This window comes from Aureococcus anophagefferens, assembly GCF_000186865.1.
Source record: "Aureococcus anophagefferens unplaced genomic scaffold AURANscaffold_38, whole genome shotgun sequence".
Taxonomy (NCBI): domain Eukaryota; class Pelagophyceae; order Pelagomonadales; family Pelagomonadaceae; genus Aureococcus; species Aureococcus anophagefferens.
Window position 1 is genome coordinate 52,776 of NW_008705595.1, and position 15,434 is coordinate 68,209.

General features: G+C 53.3%; 5 protein-coding genes across 5 annotated transcripts in view; 2 read left to right on the top strand and 3 right to left on the bottom strand.

Moving 5' to 3' along the window:
* Window positions 1-2,165: 2,165 nt before the first annotated feature.
* On the bottom strand, window positions 2,166-2,361 carry AURANDRAFT_17776 (hypothetical protein; the record flags this gene model as incomplete). Its single annotated transcript, XM_009042855.1, has 2 exons — window positions 2,166-2,252; window positions 2,299-2,361. Coding segments are annotated over 2 exons (150 nt in total), but the record flags the coding sequence as incomplete, so codon positions are not given.
* Window positions 2,362-5,823: 3,462 nt separating this feature from the next.
* On the top strand, window positions 5,824-8,243 carry AURANDRAFT_72560 (hypothetical protein; the record flags this gene model as incomplete). The annotated part of the gene is made up of 5 exons (XM_009042801.1): window positions 5,824-6,149; window positions 6,207-6,302; window positions 6,348-6,715; window positions 6,741-6,992; window positions 7,592-8,243. The coding sequence occupies 5 exons, from the start codon at window positions 5,824-5,826 to the stop codon at window positions 7,978-7,980; spliced, it is 1,431 nt and encodes a 476-aa protein (XP_009041049.1).
* On the bottom strand, window positions 8,152-10,253 carry AURANDRAFT_67361 (hypothetical protein; the record flags this gene model as incomplete). Its single annotated transcript, XM_009042854.1, has 7 exons — window positions 8,152-8,495; window positions 8,580-8,655; window positions 8,696-9,492; window positions 9,876-9,915; window positions 9,977-10,068; window positions 10,094-10,116; window positions 10,165-10,253. 7 exons carry the CDS (start codon window positions 10,251-10,253, stop codon window positions 8,152-8,154), a joined length of 1,461 nt encoding a protein of 486 aa, XP_009041102.1.
* Window positions 10,254-11,212: 959 nt separating this feature from the next.
* On the top strand, window positions 11,213-14,311 carry AURANDRAFT_67362 (hypothetical protein; the record flags this gene model as incomplete). Its single annotated transcript, XM_009042802.1, has 4 exons — window positions 11,213-11,611; window positions 11,996-12,112; window positions 13,042-13,595; window positions 14,053-14,311. 4 exons carry the CDS (start codon window positions 11,213-11,215, stop codon window positions 14,309-14,311), a joined length of 1,329 nt encoding a protein of 442 aa, XP_009041050.1.
* A 342-nt stretch (window positions 14,312-14,653) lies between these two features.
* AURANDRAFT_67363 (hypothetical protein) overlaps window positions 14,654-15,434 on the bottom strand; it is a gene marked incomplete at both ends in the record, with an annotated part of 2,055 nt that continues 1,274 nt past the window's right edge. Inside the window, 4 exons of the mRNA XM_009042853.1 lie at window positions 14,654-14,788; window positions 14,903-15,009; window positions 15,154-15,269; window positions 15,302-15,342. Coding sequence (XP_009041101.1) covers window positions 14,654-14,788; window positions 14,903-15,009; window positions 15,154-15,269; window positions 15,302-15,342 — 399 coding nt within the window. The remainder of the gene's footprint in view (window positions 14,789-14,902; window positions 15,010-15,153; window positions 15,270-15,301; window positions 15,343-15,434) is intronic.

A 15,434-nucleotide genomic window follows, 5' to 3' on the forward strand; every position in this document is an offset into this window, starting at 1 on the left:
TTGTTTAATTTAATAATTATGAGTGAAGTTTTCCAGGAATGGTTTATGGATGAGTTTCAATGCAATCTTCCTCTTCCCCTGATGAATATATGAACACAAGCGTGCCGCGTGGACTTACTCTACGTAAAGAATTTATTCTGCTGTCTATTGTTGTACACACTCGCTGCTCTTCCCTCCAGGCTTGTTTGAGAGGTGCTGCCTGGACCACTGGAGAGACTCAATCTCCTTGGCCTTGACGCGGTCCTCGACAGCTCGTGCCTGGGCGGCAGCATTCTCAATGAGCCGTAAATTGTAATTGAGAGAAGATAGTTTCAGCTTTAACGATGTGATCTCCGAGATCAAACATTCACATCGCTCAGACAAGGCAGAGACAGCAGAGTCTGCGAGGACGGATTCGCGAATCCCTAGTTCAGCTCCGTTTTGGTGCAATTCAAGGCGGCTACCGAGTGTCATTCTCCGCTCACTCCTCAAAGTTTTCAAAAGCGCGCCAGATTCGGGTGATTGTCTATTAACATCATCGATCAAACGAACAAAGATATCTGAGTACAAGATCTCCCGCTTTCGACAAACTCCAGTCTCGTTGGGTTGCGAACCATGAAGGCGCTGGCCCAATTCGTGGCGTAGCGACCTCACTTGACCGCGCGCGCTGCGCGGCATGATGAGCGGTTTCCGTCCACTTGGCCTTTCGTATCTCCCACTAGCCTGAGCTAAAGGAAGCAGAGTAAACTCCTCCCTCAAGGGGGAGGCTGAGCTCAGCTCGAGGGGAAATGGCAGTGTTCCTGACTTAGACTGAAAATGGAAAAGTGAGATGGGGCTGCTAGGCAGCCCTGATTCCCAACAGGAGAGAGTTACTCTACGGTACCCTACGAGGGTTTGGACAGTATTCTCGATCACCTCGGTCTGTGGACCATGTCGCGCCTCGGGCCCGGCTGCGAGTAGCTGTAGTTGTGAAGATAAGGGGGTAGTGGTTCAATTTCCAACTGCAGCTGCAACTTAAGCCTGCCCCTCGCTCAACAAACGATGAGAGGGAATCGGATACAGCCAATTTCAGTTCGCTGACATCCTCTTCTATTATTGTGCGCCTGAGCGCACCCCAGGAAAATCTTCTCCTATCCAGCCGGCCCTATTCTTTTCCTGGGAGTCCTAGACTAGGCTAGTCCCCGAGCTGGGTGGAGCCCATGTTGAAGGCAACACCCAGCTCCTAATCCAACTATATCATTCTATATCTTGTATCATTCCTTAATATGTGGGATATCGTTCAACCCCACACGATAATTGAGGGAGTTGAACGATGGTCGAACGATATTTGACGCTGCGTTCGGCATGTTCCGGGCCACTGTGGAAGAAACTCAGAGCACTTCGCTGTACAAATTCGGGATCGGCGGTCTCGAAAAGTCACTCCATGTCGAGCGAGAGGCAGCAGAAGTCGAACACGCCACGGTGGGATCTCAGCTTCTGCGTCTTCCCCCACGAGACGGACTGAAGTTTCAGGATCTCTGACCCCGAGTTCCTACTGCGAACTACTCTCGTTTTCTTCCCCTGTGAACCATAACATGCCCAACGCAGCGCCAGAGATCGAAACTCAGCACGCTGAGACCTCGTCCGACCAATGGGATCAGCGGATTGGATTCTTGGATAATATATATTTCGTTCTCTACATGGCGCCGGAGTATTTCGAAGGGTATATACCGGCATGGTAAAATACCGGTATATACCGGCATATACCCGGGTCCTTTTTTTCATACCGGGCATTTCGGTTTTGGGCGTCCGTCATCCCGCGTACGGCGCGGCTGCAGGGCCCGGCCGCGACGAGTCGCGCCAAGGCGTTCGCCAGTAGGCCAGTCCACGTAACTCCCGCGGCTGCCCCTGCGAGGGTTATGGGCCCACAGGTCGTACACCTGGGAGTGTCGGTAGTTGGTAGTCTAGTTGCATTTCTATGCATTTCTATATTCGAGTATTAAGACTAGCCATACACGCGCCAAGCTCATACTCCCCGCAGACAGCACCTACAGCCCAAGCGGAGCTGGGCCGGTCCCGTCGTCGCGAGGTACCGGCCAGCCCTGGGTCATTGTCTGCAAACACGGGGCTAGATGAGAGAGGCTAGGTAGGGGCTACTTCTCAGCAGCGGCGTCAAAGCCAGCGTCTTTTGTTGGCTTGTCACTGCAAAAAATTAGCACATGAGCCTGGTCAAGCTGAAAGAAAAGCAGATATTTTGTCTGGTGGGTAATTGAGCTACCATAATTTGCGCCAACCTATTACGCGCTTATTAAACATCTTCCGCAATGCGTGCAATCGCACCACACAATGCCAGGTTCCTCCGTATGCCGCATCGAAATTTTTTTTCAGATCTGTTGCAACATCCTACAAGATAAGAAATTCGTAGAAATTGTCAACTTCGCTAGTGCCTTTTCGATCGTGTATTTGTCCATGGCGATATCCGCGGCGAGGATTGCAGCGTTTTTCATCTTTTCCGGAATTTCTACGCGATGCAGGCATACCTACGCTTTGACATGCATGCCCGTTTATAACGCACGTTTATAACACCTTCCGAGACACATCCTTTTTTGCAGTCTCTGACTCCTCCTCGGCCATTGTCTGGCTCGTCTGGCTCGTAATTGGCGCGTTACTCGGGCGTTACACAGCCGCTATGTGCAAGTAATCCTCGATTAGCCACTTTGTAAGACACTGTCGAAGATGCACAACTAATCTTCGATTAGCCAGCACTTTAGAAGAATTACCGATGGAACAGGCGGCCAACATGACAGAAACCTTGCCACTTATCCCGTGCCCAAGCCGCGCGAACAGGATCCATCCGTTGTAACTTGGGGTTGTCTACTGAAGTTGCTTCAGCGGCATTACCCTCATTTAGGAATCTGACTCGCCGGGTCTCGCTAGTTAAACGCGTTTGTTCTGGTAGGTGGGGCCGGTCGTAATGCGGCATCTTGAAGGCCGCACGGGCTTCTTGCAGCGGGGCAACGTGCCCTCAAGGAGCCGTCCCCGGGCCTGCCTGGCGAAACCTTTTTAGTCGCCGACCTTTCAGGTCGCTGCCGATCTGACGAAACCGACCTTTCGAGTCGCCGTTCTTTTAGGTCGTGACGCGACCTTTCAGGAGACGCGGCGCGACCTGGTAGGTCCGAGGGGGCGTCGACACCAGACAGGACCTGAAAGGTCCCGAGAGCCTCTAGCTGGACGCCGCCGACGTCTAGGTAGGCACCTGACAGGTGACCTGAAAGGTCGCGATCTGACGTCAGAGAATCGTCGAACCCGAGCGGGGACCTATTTGTAAGGGGGCGCACCGTTTGGGTCGCACCTAAAAGGTCGACTCGGTCTCGCTAGTTAGACCTGGCGAGACGAACGATTGCCGGCTCGCCAGCACGGCGGCCCGTCGACGCGAACGAGATTCGCAGGTCCGAGCGCGGCGGCAGGACATACAGCCGCTGGACGATCGGCAGCCCGATGGACGAAGCTGTGCCGAAAATTAACTTCAACTTGACTTCATAAAGCGCTTCGGTTTGGCCTCCGGCAGTCAGCAGTATGTTACTACTCCCACCCGACGCATGTTAACGCACCGCCAGCTTTGGGTTAGGGTGGGGGGGTGGGGGGGTTAGGTGGTTAGAGAACCACCCGACGGATGTTAGCGCTGCCCAGATCTACGCTGCCCAGTATTTTATTGAAGTTAAACTTGAAGTCGATTTTGGTGCACACCGCCGCTCCCATCGGGCTGCCTTCGTCCATTTCTGCGCGCCTGCCGCCGCGCTCCGACCTGCGAATCTCGTTCGTGTCGACGGACCGCCGTGCGCACGGGTTGGCAATCGTTCGTCTCGCCAGGTTTAACTAGCGAGACCGAGTCGACCTTTTAGGTGCGACCTGAAAGTTGCGACCTTTTAGAACTAGGTCACCGGTCGGGTTCGACGACTTTCTGACGTCAGATCGCGACCTGAAAGGTGGGACCTTCTAGTTTTAGGCGTGCCGGGCCCTCGCTATCGAGTGGCTGCTGACGTCAGACGCGACCTGAAAGGTGCGACCTTTTAGAAGTAGGTGCGCCCGGCAGATCGGCCGGCCGACGCGGTTTCGCGATCTGACGTCACCTCGCGACCTGAAAGGTGCGACCTTTTAGAGTTGGGCGCCCTGGGACCTCGCCAGTCCTGTGCTGACGTCAGACGCGACCTGAAAGGTGCGACCTTTTAGAAATAGGCGCCCGGGGCCTGCGGCTCGGGCGTCCTTGCCGGCAACTTGGCTCCTCGCTGCCCTTGTCGGCATGCTGCAGTCGGCGTCGCGGCGGCGCGTTTAACTAGCGAAACGAGCGTTTAACTAGCGAGACCCGTCGAGTCAGATTCCTAACTCATTACCCTGTGCTTCCACTACACCTCTCAAAGCCTTTAAGTCACTGCTTATTTCCTGCAGTGTAGGTGCTTGGGGGTGCTATGCCCCCTTGCCCTTATCTAAGCAGTGCCATCTCCATAGCAAAGCCAGGCAGGTTGTATTGGTCGATTGTCCCGCCACCGGCTTTCGCCTCTATTCTTGGCTTTAACAGGCCGCTGTACTCACGCTTGCTTTTGTCGATCTGCCCTCTCACCCTGGAAGGGCCGCCTAACGTGTTTACGTAAAGAAAGAGAAACCCTTCGTGGTGCATTACGAGCCTCGCACGTGCGCCTTGCTACGTAGCCTTGCTGCGGAGGCATGCTGCCCCTCTCTGGACTGTGCTGGGCGTGACTCTATTCAGGACCATGGTGTGTTGTATGTAGCAATATGTGGTCGTTCGCTGCCAGCAAACAACCCTTTTGGACGCATACTCATCGAAAATTGACCAGCAATTTCTCTAGGTCTAGAAGCACCATGCGATCTCTCGTGAAAATGCGTGGCGCTCAAAAAACTTGAGGAAGCGAGAGCGAAGTTTCATTCGGCTGAAGTGGGCGTGGAACAGCACGAGGGGGTCGTTTTTCTTTTCTGTCTGATGGCAATGGGCAGTACATCAAATTACAAAACATGGATTGTAGTAGTGTAGGCTGGTAACAGTCCTCAGTATAAGTGGCAACGATATGCAAATCGCCAAAACTTTTTGCGGGACTCTTGAGGAGTGGCACACTTATTGAACCAAGTGCGAGCCAATTGTCGATTCGCAGTTCAGGTTGAGTACGAAATTGTTCCATGTTTATAGTGTGTATCGAATGTTTCCACAAGAACGCGCCGACTCTGATTACAACGATAAATTCGATCGTTTCGCACATCTCTCTATCCCAAAGCTCTATGACTGAATCCCAGCGCGGATTTTCTACGTCATCAGCTACGTGGGTCATTTTAGATTGTGCTCCGTGGTGTATCGCGACGAACGCTGACAAGTTCGAAATCCGGTGTGCACGCATTGGCGGCCGGCCTTTCAGACATACGGGCTCGAGAAATCTAGCTTCAACTATTTTCACAGTGAGCATGCTATAGTGAAGCGCGCCAAGGAAAATTGCAGCCCCTACGGCAGTACAATGTGTTTCCGGTGACGAGTCAGTGAGTTTAGACCACCTATCATCATCAAGGACGAAAATAACCATAGGGCGAGGGCCCCCCATAGAAGTATCTATCTTTCTTCCTGGCCGCCAGCCGTAGTATGTCGTAGCGGTCCTCCGTCGACCGCGCGCGCGCGGGTCGACCGCCGGACTGAAATTGAGGCAAAATTGTTGAATTATGCCCCCCGCCGAGCTGGCGCATTGAGTTTGAGCGCTTCCCAGGGTGAATATTTCCACCTTACAGTCCTTATTTCCCCTTGCAGGTTACTATCCTTTTATACCTGGACTTGGCCCCTTGGTATTCTCACTTTAATAAACCAATTCAATGGACACATCTGATCTAGCCAGACTCCAGTTGCGTTCATCATTACTAGCTGAACGCTGCCTCATCACGAAGAATGCACATGCGTTACTCAAAGAAGCAATTTTGAGGCGAGATGGGCGTTTGCTCATGATCATGTGTCGTTTAGACTCACTGGATTCGTTTGTCAATGCAGTGCAAGGATTTGTCGAGGGTGACGCCCACGCGTTGTTCTTGGAGCTTTTCAAGGTATGCCCTCTAGAGATGGCTAAATCCTTGAGCAAAAGTGAACGGGAATCCAACAAGCTTGATGACAAGAAGTCACTTATTTATGGTGAAATCGATTTTCAGTCTGTGTTCCCGTCATATGCAGACTGCAGAATCGTTGGAGGAGCGACGTGTCGTAGGTATTTTGCACGTGTCATGCGAAAGCTAAGACCGCTTGGGTCTTTCAAGTTCTACGACCTTGGCAGTGGTTCTTCCAGGGCTCTCTTTGTGGCACGGTGAGAACTTTCCGACCAACAACTAGTTGTAAAAGTCGTGCTCAGGTTGCTTTGCGATTTTGAGATTTGTTGCGGTGTTGAGATCCTCGAAAGTCTCCACTACGCTGCTGACTCGGTCGTACGCAGCTTCAAGCTCAAGTTTCTCCATCTTTTAGATACAAATTCTCCCCAAGAGGTCCGGTTGAAATGCGCATCGTTCCTCAGTACGGATTGGTCCGACGGTGACGTCGTCTTTGCTAATTCAACTTGCTTTGAGGACGATCTTGTCGCCAATTTGGCAGAACAGGCGGAGCGTCTCAAACCAGGTGCACTCTTCATCACCTTCACAAAAGCCCTTGGCTCTGACGCCTTCGAAATCTTGGAAAGAAAACGCTATCGAATGAGTAAATCATCCTGCGTTCCGACAAATTATTGTAAATTCATTCTGCCGGAATGTAGGCTGGGGCCCTGCAACAGTCTTTATACAGGTACGCAAAAATTATGATATGACATTGAATCTTCAATCTTACTTGAATGAGATGGTTGACGACATTTCATACAGTGATGAAGATCGCGTTGGTGGGCTCTCAAAGGACACTAATGAGGTGCTGGGTGGATATGATTCCGAGGATATAGTTTCGAATTCGAATTGGAGAGGGCTGATACGAAAGGTTGACTTCAGCCACTTTGATACACTTACCATTCGCGAGAGTAAGTTGTGGTGTTGAGCAACAGCGATGGCAAGTATTTGAACTGCAGTTACCTTGAGTTACCTGAAACGCGGACTATCACGGGAATCCCTAGGACCTGAAGTAGCACTGCAGCGGAGGCGCAAACGTGACGGAGGAACACATATGCTACTCTTCGCGGGGGCTAGCGGGTAGAAGGCAGCACGCACGAGCCGGCGATAAGGCCGTTGGATCAGCCCACTTTGATGCCGGGATCTGGTCTTTGTTTATAGCCATGGCCTTCCTTCAAAGCGCCTATTGATGTTGTGAAGTTCCAACTGAGACCCGGTGTGAATCTGCCCACAGGGAAGAAGATCCGCCAGCCATCGACCTGCTCTTCATGAAGCTTGCACTCAGAGTTCTTCTTGAGGTTGATGGGAGAATCATGATGAAGGAAGATCCACGCAGATCAGAAGCACAGCACCTTCTCCTCCTGGGCAGGAATCAATAGCCACATCCGGGTGCGCATAAGCAAAACTAACCCCTGACAGAAGAAACTTCATCATCCTTGGTGGACTTTGGGAGATTGATGGCTCTGGGCGCACCTTTAAACGAGTAGCTCGCATCAACAAAAATGAGCAGCCAGTGTCCTAACTAGGATTACATGCTCCCTCCTGCCTTCGTACATTATACTAACCTCGCTGACCGTTTGTCTGCGCGGTACCGTGCCCGAGTCTACGAGAGTGGCCTTCTTGCGCGCGATAGCGCTGGCAAAGTACGAGCCATGCGCTGAGTGGATGGTGGATTGCATGGTTTTTGGTTTCGATGGCTGGAAAAAAAACACCCCACCCTGGACAAGCCGAACGAAATGCTTCCGGGGCCCATCGCGTCGAGGCAGCCCAGCCAATTACGAGCAGCTCTCGGACTTTGGGGTCGTTGTGCCAGAGAGAAACTTGCGCAATTTCATGCTTGGCGAGTGGCTATCCGTCCTTTTTGGCGAGCCCAGCGGTTATACTCTGAAATTAGGCTGAAGCCGACGACTTACCAAACGACCTGCGCCGGCGACTTACAAACGGCTTATACCTGGAGCTTTGCGTCGAAGGCAGATTGGGATCATAATAATTCGGGGGTGATCAGCAGCAAAACCACAGAACTTGTGACTTTAAATCGGGTCTCTTGGACAAATCAGCATGTTTTGTGACTTACTCGGGTCTCTTGGACACGTAGGACAAATCAGCATGTCTTTTTGATGATTGACATTGTGCAAACAGCATGCGTCTGATATGCTCTCTCCCACCGGGTGAATCTATATGGGCCACTACCTTCAAGCGTGGAGATCTTTTGACACCCCAGCCTTGTAACGGAGGCAGCGCCGGATACCTCACACAATGTGGTGAGACGGCCTGGCTTTTTGTATCTGGTCGCACTTTCACTAGCAGCTGCTTTCCGCAGATGCGTGAAGATTTGCTGACACCCTCCTCTCTAGTTGGCTTCCAACAGCTTTTTCCGGCTGCTTCCGCGCGAGCTGCTCCACCGCAAATTTCAACTGATAGGACTCTTGGACGATCCTTCATTATAATCCAAAGTGCATGAGCATTATGGTAGATCGCAGTGCTACTGATTCTCTTACTTCGCCCTGCTAACTGATACTGACGGGATTTTGCATTCTCGTTCACTATTCTCTCTGCTTTGATAGCTGGTTGAACCTATAAACATCGCATTCATCATGTTCTGAGAATTCCTGACTGTGTTTACCAGTGGAGGTGTTGGGTCTATGGCAGTGGTGAGCGAGGGTGTGGGTAACCAGCGCTGCTCAGGATCCCGGACGGAGCAATCACCTGCCCCTCCTGTCAGGGTTGGCATGCTTCTCACCAAGGGACGGAGCGCGATCAGCAACTTGTTAGTGTGTTCATTCAAGGGCCTCGGAGATACTCGTGACAACGCAGCGGACAAATTCTGAATGAGTTGATCACTCTGGCCCATGATTCTGTCAGTCTTAAAAGTATCGCGTGTGTGTTGATGACAATACGCACACATATCGCCTGGAAACGCGCGACCAGAATCCACTTTGTCGCCCAAGTCTGCCCGCTGCCGGTGCCCTTCGTGAACTTCTAGACTAGGAGAACATTCATGGCGGGCATGTTTTAGGACAACATTTTTTAAAATTTGTGGTACCACAGGCTTCCTAAGAGCGGCACAGAGATCAAGACTATATTTTGTGGTGTCAAAGAGCGTGACAATCGTTTTGAGGACCTCTACAAGACCGTTCAAGTCCAAGCGACGATGATAGATTCCATAGGAGGCAAGAGCAATCTCAACGTGAGGCCTAACACTGGCCGAGTCCAAGAGACCCATATCTAATAACATTTGCATAGCCTGGGCACGACTCAGTGTGGCACTGGGTCCCACATTGAGCCGATCCGCCCGAGTGCAGTAGTAAGCGAAGAGTTTTCTCAATCGAAGTTCATAAAAGTCGTCATAGTCGAGTCCTAAACCAGTCAGAAGGTGCTCCATGGCTGGGCCATTCGCAAGGTGGCTATCACCTATAGGCCCTACAGGCCGACCTACCCTCCCCAAAACAGAAAGAAGCGGCCGAGGTGAGCTTGATGATATGCCTGCACCTTCGGGATTGTAGAGATCTATGGTTAGATTGCCGTGCTGGTCCAGCCATAACAGGAGCAATCTGTGACGTCTCAGATGACTTATTGAAAAAAAGAATTGGTCGGACGCTGGACAAACTTGAACTTTTGAGCCACTGATATATAGCTTAAGTCCCACTCCTGGCTCGAGAAGGCAACCAGAGAACATGCTGCTAGACAGGCCGCGAAATCAGAAAACCCAAGTGAACCGGTAAGAGGCTTTAGATTCCAACCCACGTGATGTAAACTAGGTGGTGAGGTGTAGACTGGGCGCCGTTCGTCATTACTCATCATTGCGTAGAACAGTTGGAGAATCTCCACGCGGGCCTATATGATCAGTTCAGGTCGCGGGGAGTTTAAGAATGCACCACAAGGTCTGGACAGATACGAAAGTCTCGTGCGAATCCGAGGTACTAAAGAAACAAAGCTTAGACATGTCTTCAAGCTTAGCCATGCACCTGCTCCATAAAGAGACAGCGCCTGTGTGAACGGATAGTCAACGCACGTGTCGAATATGCATCAAACAGCCTGAGTAGAAGCTGGGTAAGAGTCCGTCTCGCAGGAACGACCGCTTACTTCTCGATGAGAGCACCACGCGACTCAATCACCGCTATAATCTCCGATGTCATAATTGAGTCTTCATCAAAGCTTAAAATTTGGGTCATCAATATAAAGGATCAAAATCAAGAAGGACCTCACCAAGAGACTTTAATATCAATATGGACCCCGCCTTCCAAAATAATGTCGAAATGGACCTCACTTCAAAACAAAATATCAAAAGGGACCTCACCGTCCACCATTTTTGACCATCATTACCTGGAATTTAATGTCCCATCATATCGACGCGTCTTCCCATAATTAATACCAAGACGGACCTCACCTTCAAATTTTTGTTGTTTTTTCTTAGAGAAGGAGCGTGGTAGCGCACCACGTGCGTGGGGCCCCGCTTACATGGGGCGACACTCTCGTGGCCTGAGCTGCCTACTCTTCGTCGGAGTCGGGGTAAAGGCCGCTGGGCTTGAATTTGAAGTAGTCCTCGAGTGACCTCGAGCTACAGGGTGGTAAACTGATTAAATCCTACTTGGGCGTACTCGGGGAGGTGTCGGGCGACTTCCCCTTGCCCCCCGGCGAGTTCCTGGCACCGACTTTCTGGGCCGGTCGGTCGCCGCCGCCGCCGCCGCCGCCGCCGCCGCCGTCGTCGTCGTCGTCGCGCGCGCGGGGGAGATTAGAACCCAAGTCAGCCACAGGGCGACCACAGAGAGGCGATGAGTTGCCCCATATCAGCTGTCACGATATGTAAACCTGGAGCTGCAGAAATCGAGTGGGGGCGCGCCCCACAGTCGCAGTGATCGAAAATCTCGTCGCAGGACGCCGCCAGCAGGATTTTTTGCGCTCCCGCCTCGTCGTCGCTAGCGCACGCGCGATTCGTACACCACCTAGCGCGAAACGGCACGGCGCCGGCGCATCACATCATCGATAGCGTTATCCGTCGGTCGAAACGAGGGGTCCGTCTCGAGCGGGGTCCGTCCTGATATTTTTGCGATCAGGAAATAAATCTCTAAATAAATGCAAATAAATATGAACGGGCAAATGGGGCCTATAACTGGGCAGCTACCCCGCTTACATGGGGCGACACTCTCGTGGCCTGAGCTGCCTACTCCTGGTTGGGGTCGGGGTAGAGTGTCTTGACGTCCCACTTGAAGTGGTCCGCGGCGATGATGTGCTTCATGGCCTCGGTGAACACGTCAGGGTCGTGTTGTGGAAAAGCTTCTTTCATGAACTCCTTGACCGGAGCCGAGGTGGCGAAGATGTCGACAATGAGTTTCTTGAAAAGGTCGCTCTTGCGTCCCTTCGGCATCAAAGTCTCTCGGATGTCGTACTTTGTCGTTTCGACCAAAGCAGCGCGCGCCTCTGCGTCCATCTTCGCTTTCTTCACACATTTGTAGTCCTCCGATTGCCAGTAGCGCTTCGCCCCGCGGCATTCTGGCTCTTTGTCTTCAAGGCACGTTGGGCATATCCACTCGTTTGTCCAACTAATGTCGTTCTGGATGAACTTCTCGCCATAGTTTTCTATGCATGACAGACACGCAATTGAGTCGTGGTGTTTCCTATGCTGATGGCACACGTCACAAGAGACCGTCTACTCGTCAGGTACCAACTCCTTGCACTTTTCGCATGTGACTTTCGCATTCATTACTTTCGGGGTCCGAATTACAGTAGCGGGGTCCGTCTTGATATAATTGTGCGCCGGTGGGGTCCGTCTTGATATTAATTTGTGCGGGGCGCCCGGGGCCCCCACCCTTCACTGCATGTGCGGTCCGTATCTTGTGAGGAACTCGTCGATGCTCGTGTCCTCGGGGAGCGGCCAACCGGGCGTGTTGACGTCATGATTTAGCGGAGAAGCCAGGCGCTCGAAGAGGTGCTCGGGCGGGCACCAGAAACCGACGACGATGCCCGCGACGCAGTCGGGCACGGGTCGACATTTGCTGACAATGCCGATGAGGAGACGTTGGACGTGCCCCGAGTACGCGCGCCAGCTGCCGGCGCGCCTCACGGACCGCGCGAGGGGTAGGGCGGCGGCGTTGTATCCGAGACGATGAGGATCTGCGTCAGTTTCCCATGATAAGCCTCCTCTACTTTGCGTACCGGCGCCTGCAGCGTGGCCCGACACGCGACCCTTGCGCGACTGGCACTTCTCTCCGGGGAGAGAAAGGGGGGAGAAAGCACCGAGGCGCGCCGCGCCCCTCCCCCCCACGAAGAGCGCTCTCCTCTTCGAGTACCGGCGGCTACGGCGTGGCCCGACGGGCGACCCTCGCGCGCTGGGTCAAGGGGGTGAGGCGAGCACCATACGCGCTGGGGCTATGATCCAGAAGCCCGCCCCGAGGTGCTTTAATATCAAGAAGGACCCCCTCGAATTAATATCAAGACCGACCCCACATTCAAAGGATAATTTCAGGATGGACCCCGCCTCGAAGAATATCAGTTGAGCCAATTCCGCCCAGTCTCAGCTCCGAGGCATCTTCCGTTTTTGCACGAGCTCAGGCGCGGCGACACCGGGGCCCCGCCGGCCCTGTAAGATGCCTGTTCTTTCTAGCGACGCCCGGGGTAATTCTAGGTCGGTCGGCATGCCCTACTGTCGCCGGGCCGAAACTATCGCCAGCGCATCAGCGCGACGTGGTCCGTCCTGGCGTGATCGTGCGCCGGTGGGGTCCGTCTTGAAATTCTTACTAAAACTAAATAAATCGAACTAAATGTGGGCTGTGCCGGCCGGCGGGGTCCGTCTTGATATAAAATCCTCGGCGCGGGGTCCGTCTTGATATAATTGTTCGCCCGTGGGGCCCACCCTGATATTTATGCCCACCTCTCGACGCGCCACCTTTGAGCCACCGCTCGTACACCGCATCATCCATGGTCTCGTTCCGCCGGAAGCGCCACCGCTGGCACGTGCGCTAGGCGTTCAAGGGGTGGGAGCGCTGGCGCCGCCACCAGGACGCCCTCGACGACCAGAGCAGCGACAGCGACGACGACGACGAGTTCTTCGTTCCCGCGGCCGGCGCCGCGGCCAACGGCGCGGCGCCGTCCTCCTCGTCGTCGTCCTCCTCCGATGAGCGTGACGAGGATCATCAGAAGGAGGTAAAAGCGGCCTACAACGCCGCGGTGCAGCGACACGAACAGGAGCAGGAAGAGTGGAGGAAGCAAATCGGACAGTTCCTATTGTATCACGCTGAGGCAAGAGATGAGCAGGGTTCACGTTCTCTGACAATTCAAGGATGTAGACCCAGTGAATGGGAGTGTCTTAAGGAGGAATGCGACCAATGCTCCACTTTTGATCGCGTAGACCTCGACGACCCAGTTGTTTGGAACCACATAATGGAACAATATGTAGAAGTGCAGAGTTCGCTCCTGTTCCATGATGATGATGAAGGACCAGCAGAAACCCCGATGGAGGGCCACCGCCAGCGAAAGAACGGCTCGGTGCGGGTCTTCGTCTCGAAGAGTATCGACGAGTTCGTCGCGAGCCTCGAGTCTGCAAGGCTAGCCCCGACGACGAAGGTGTGTTGGCGTTTCGGGAGCCCGGGAACTAGCTCCACCCTCTGATATCTGGCAGATCTATCCATGACGAGGTGGATCCTGACGAGGTCTATGCGGCCATCGCAGGCCACTTCGGCATCAACTCGGGGCCGACCCAAACAAAAAAGAGGAAGGCGAGGATGATCGTCATAAAGATGCAATGAGGAGGGTGGGCACTTGTAAGGGGGAGTAGGAAGTCATTCCTAGTTAACTTGTCTTCGAGGGGCCAACGCCGGGCCTCCAGCCGAGCGGGGTCCGTCTTGATATTAATTTGTGCCGGCGGGGTCCGTCTTGATATTAATTTGTGCCTGCTGGCCACCCTGATATTTATGCCCACCTCTCGACGCGCCACCTTTGAGCCACGCTCCGCTCGTACACCGCAGCCTTGCGCAGCAGCCTCGAGGGCACCCCGCGCCGTGCCAGTGAACGAGATGCGGACCAAGCTCACTGGTCTCGTACTCGACCACCTCGAATTTGCGGACGTGCTACATTTGCACATGATGACCAACTCCGCGAAGCCATATTTCGCCAGAATCGTGATGAAGAAACTGCTGGAAGAGCTGAGCATGGGCCATTTCTACGAGCCTCTGATTCAGTGCGGCGTCGTGAGCATTCAAGTGCTGCAAGACGAGGGGCTCATCTCGAACGATGAGCTGGAGAACCGCATTGGCATGGGCTTCGTACACGTTCGAAAGCTCCGCCGCCGGCTTCGGGCCTGTCTCACTCCTGCCACACACCAATCCCTGATCCTGCACCAGCGGCGACGGCTCCCGCGCTCGCTGCCGCCGCGCCGGAGCCCGCGGCCGAGCCGCGCGAGGCCCAGAGCACCCGGAGGCAGATCACAGGCTACATCTGCAACTACTCCATCGCGTCGCGCAGCCTCTGGAGGCACCCCCCCCCCCCCCCCCCTTCCCCGACAAGGCGCTCGTTACCGAGGAAACTCAATTAATTTTAAAGGATTTTTTATTAAGATGCATAAAACCACGACAAGTACCTAGGCAGCTCTAGGCAGCGGGCCGCGCAGGCGGATCCCCGCCGATGCGAGGCCTGGACTGCGGGTGGGCTCGAGAATCTCGGGGCTGCAACCCTGGTACTGTGGCTCGTGCGCCCTAGCTCCAGGCGGCGCTGGCTAAAAAATCGATAAATCCTCGATAAAATGGTTATGGGAGGTGCATCTTAGTGTTTTTTCTGCGATGTGGGGTCCATCTTGGTATTTTTCCACGCCAGTGGGGTCCGTACTGACATTTTTTCCAAAGAAGACGCCGAGCGGGGTTCCTTTTGATGTTTCTCTCCGTGGTGAGGTCCTTTTTGAACCTTGGTACGGAAGTGAGGTCCTTCTTGATTTTGATCCTATCATAAATGCTATTAATACAAGTATTAAAACCAGATTAGCCATTTAGCACCAGTGCCTGGTTTCTTATCAGAATGACACGGCCCGGTGTGGTGCTCCTGGGCGTAGCGGCTGTCGTTTGTTTTCCCCTCTTTTATTCGAACCTCTGGGCAGAATATTGTCCTTGCCTTCCTTGATGGCGGCTTGGCGCACTATCGCCGCCTTGTCTGGTATGTTGGCATGCCGCTTCATCCAGGAACATGGAATTCGAAGGTCCAACCTTGGCATCCGCCTTTTTGTTTAATTTTGTACTCATGTGAAACCCTCCACAATGCCAGCAGATAAAGTTTGACCTGACGAGTTCATCGTCGATTAGCACTAAATCAAATTTATCTTAGGTCTAGCTCTTTCCGCCGATGCTTTGCCTTCTTCACTCTGCCAATAT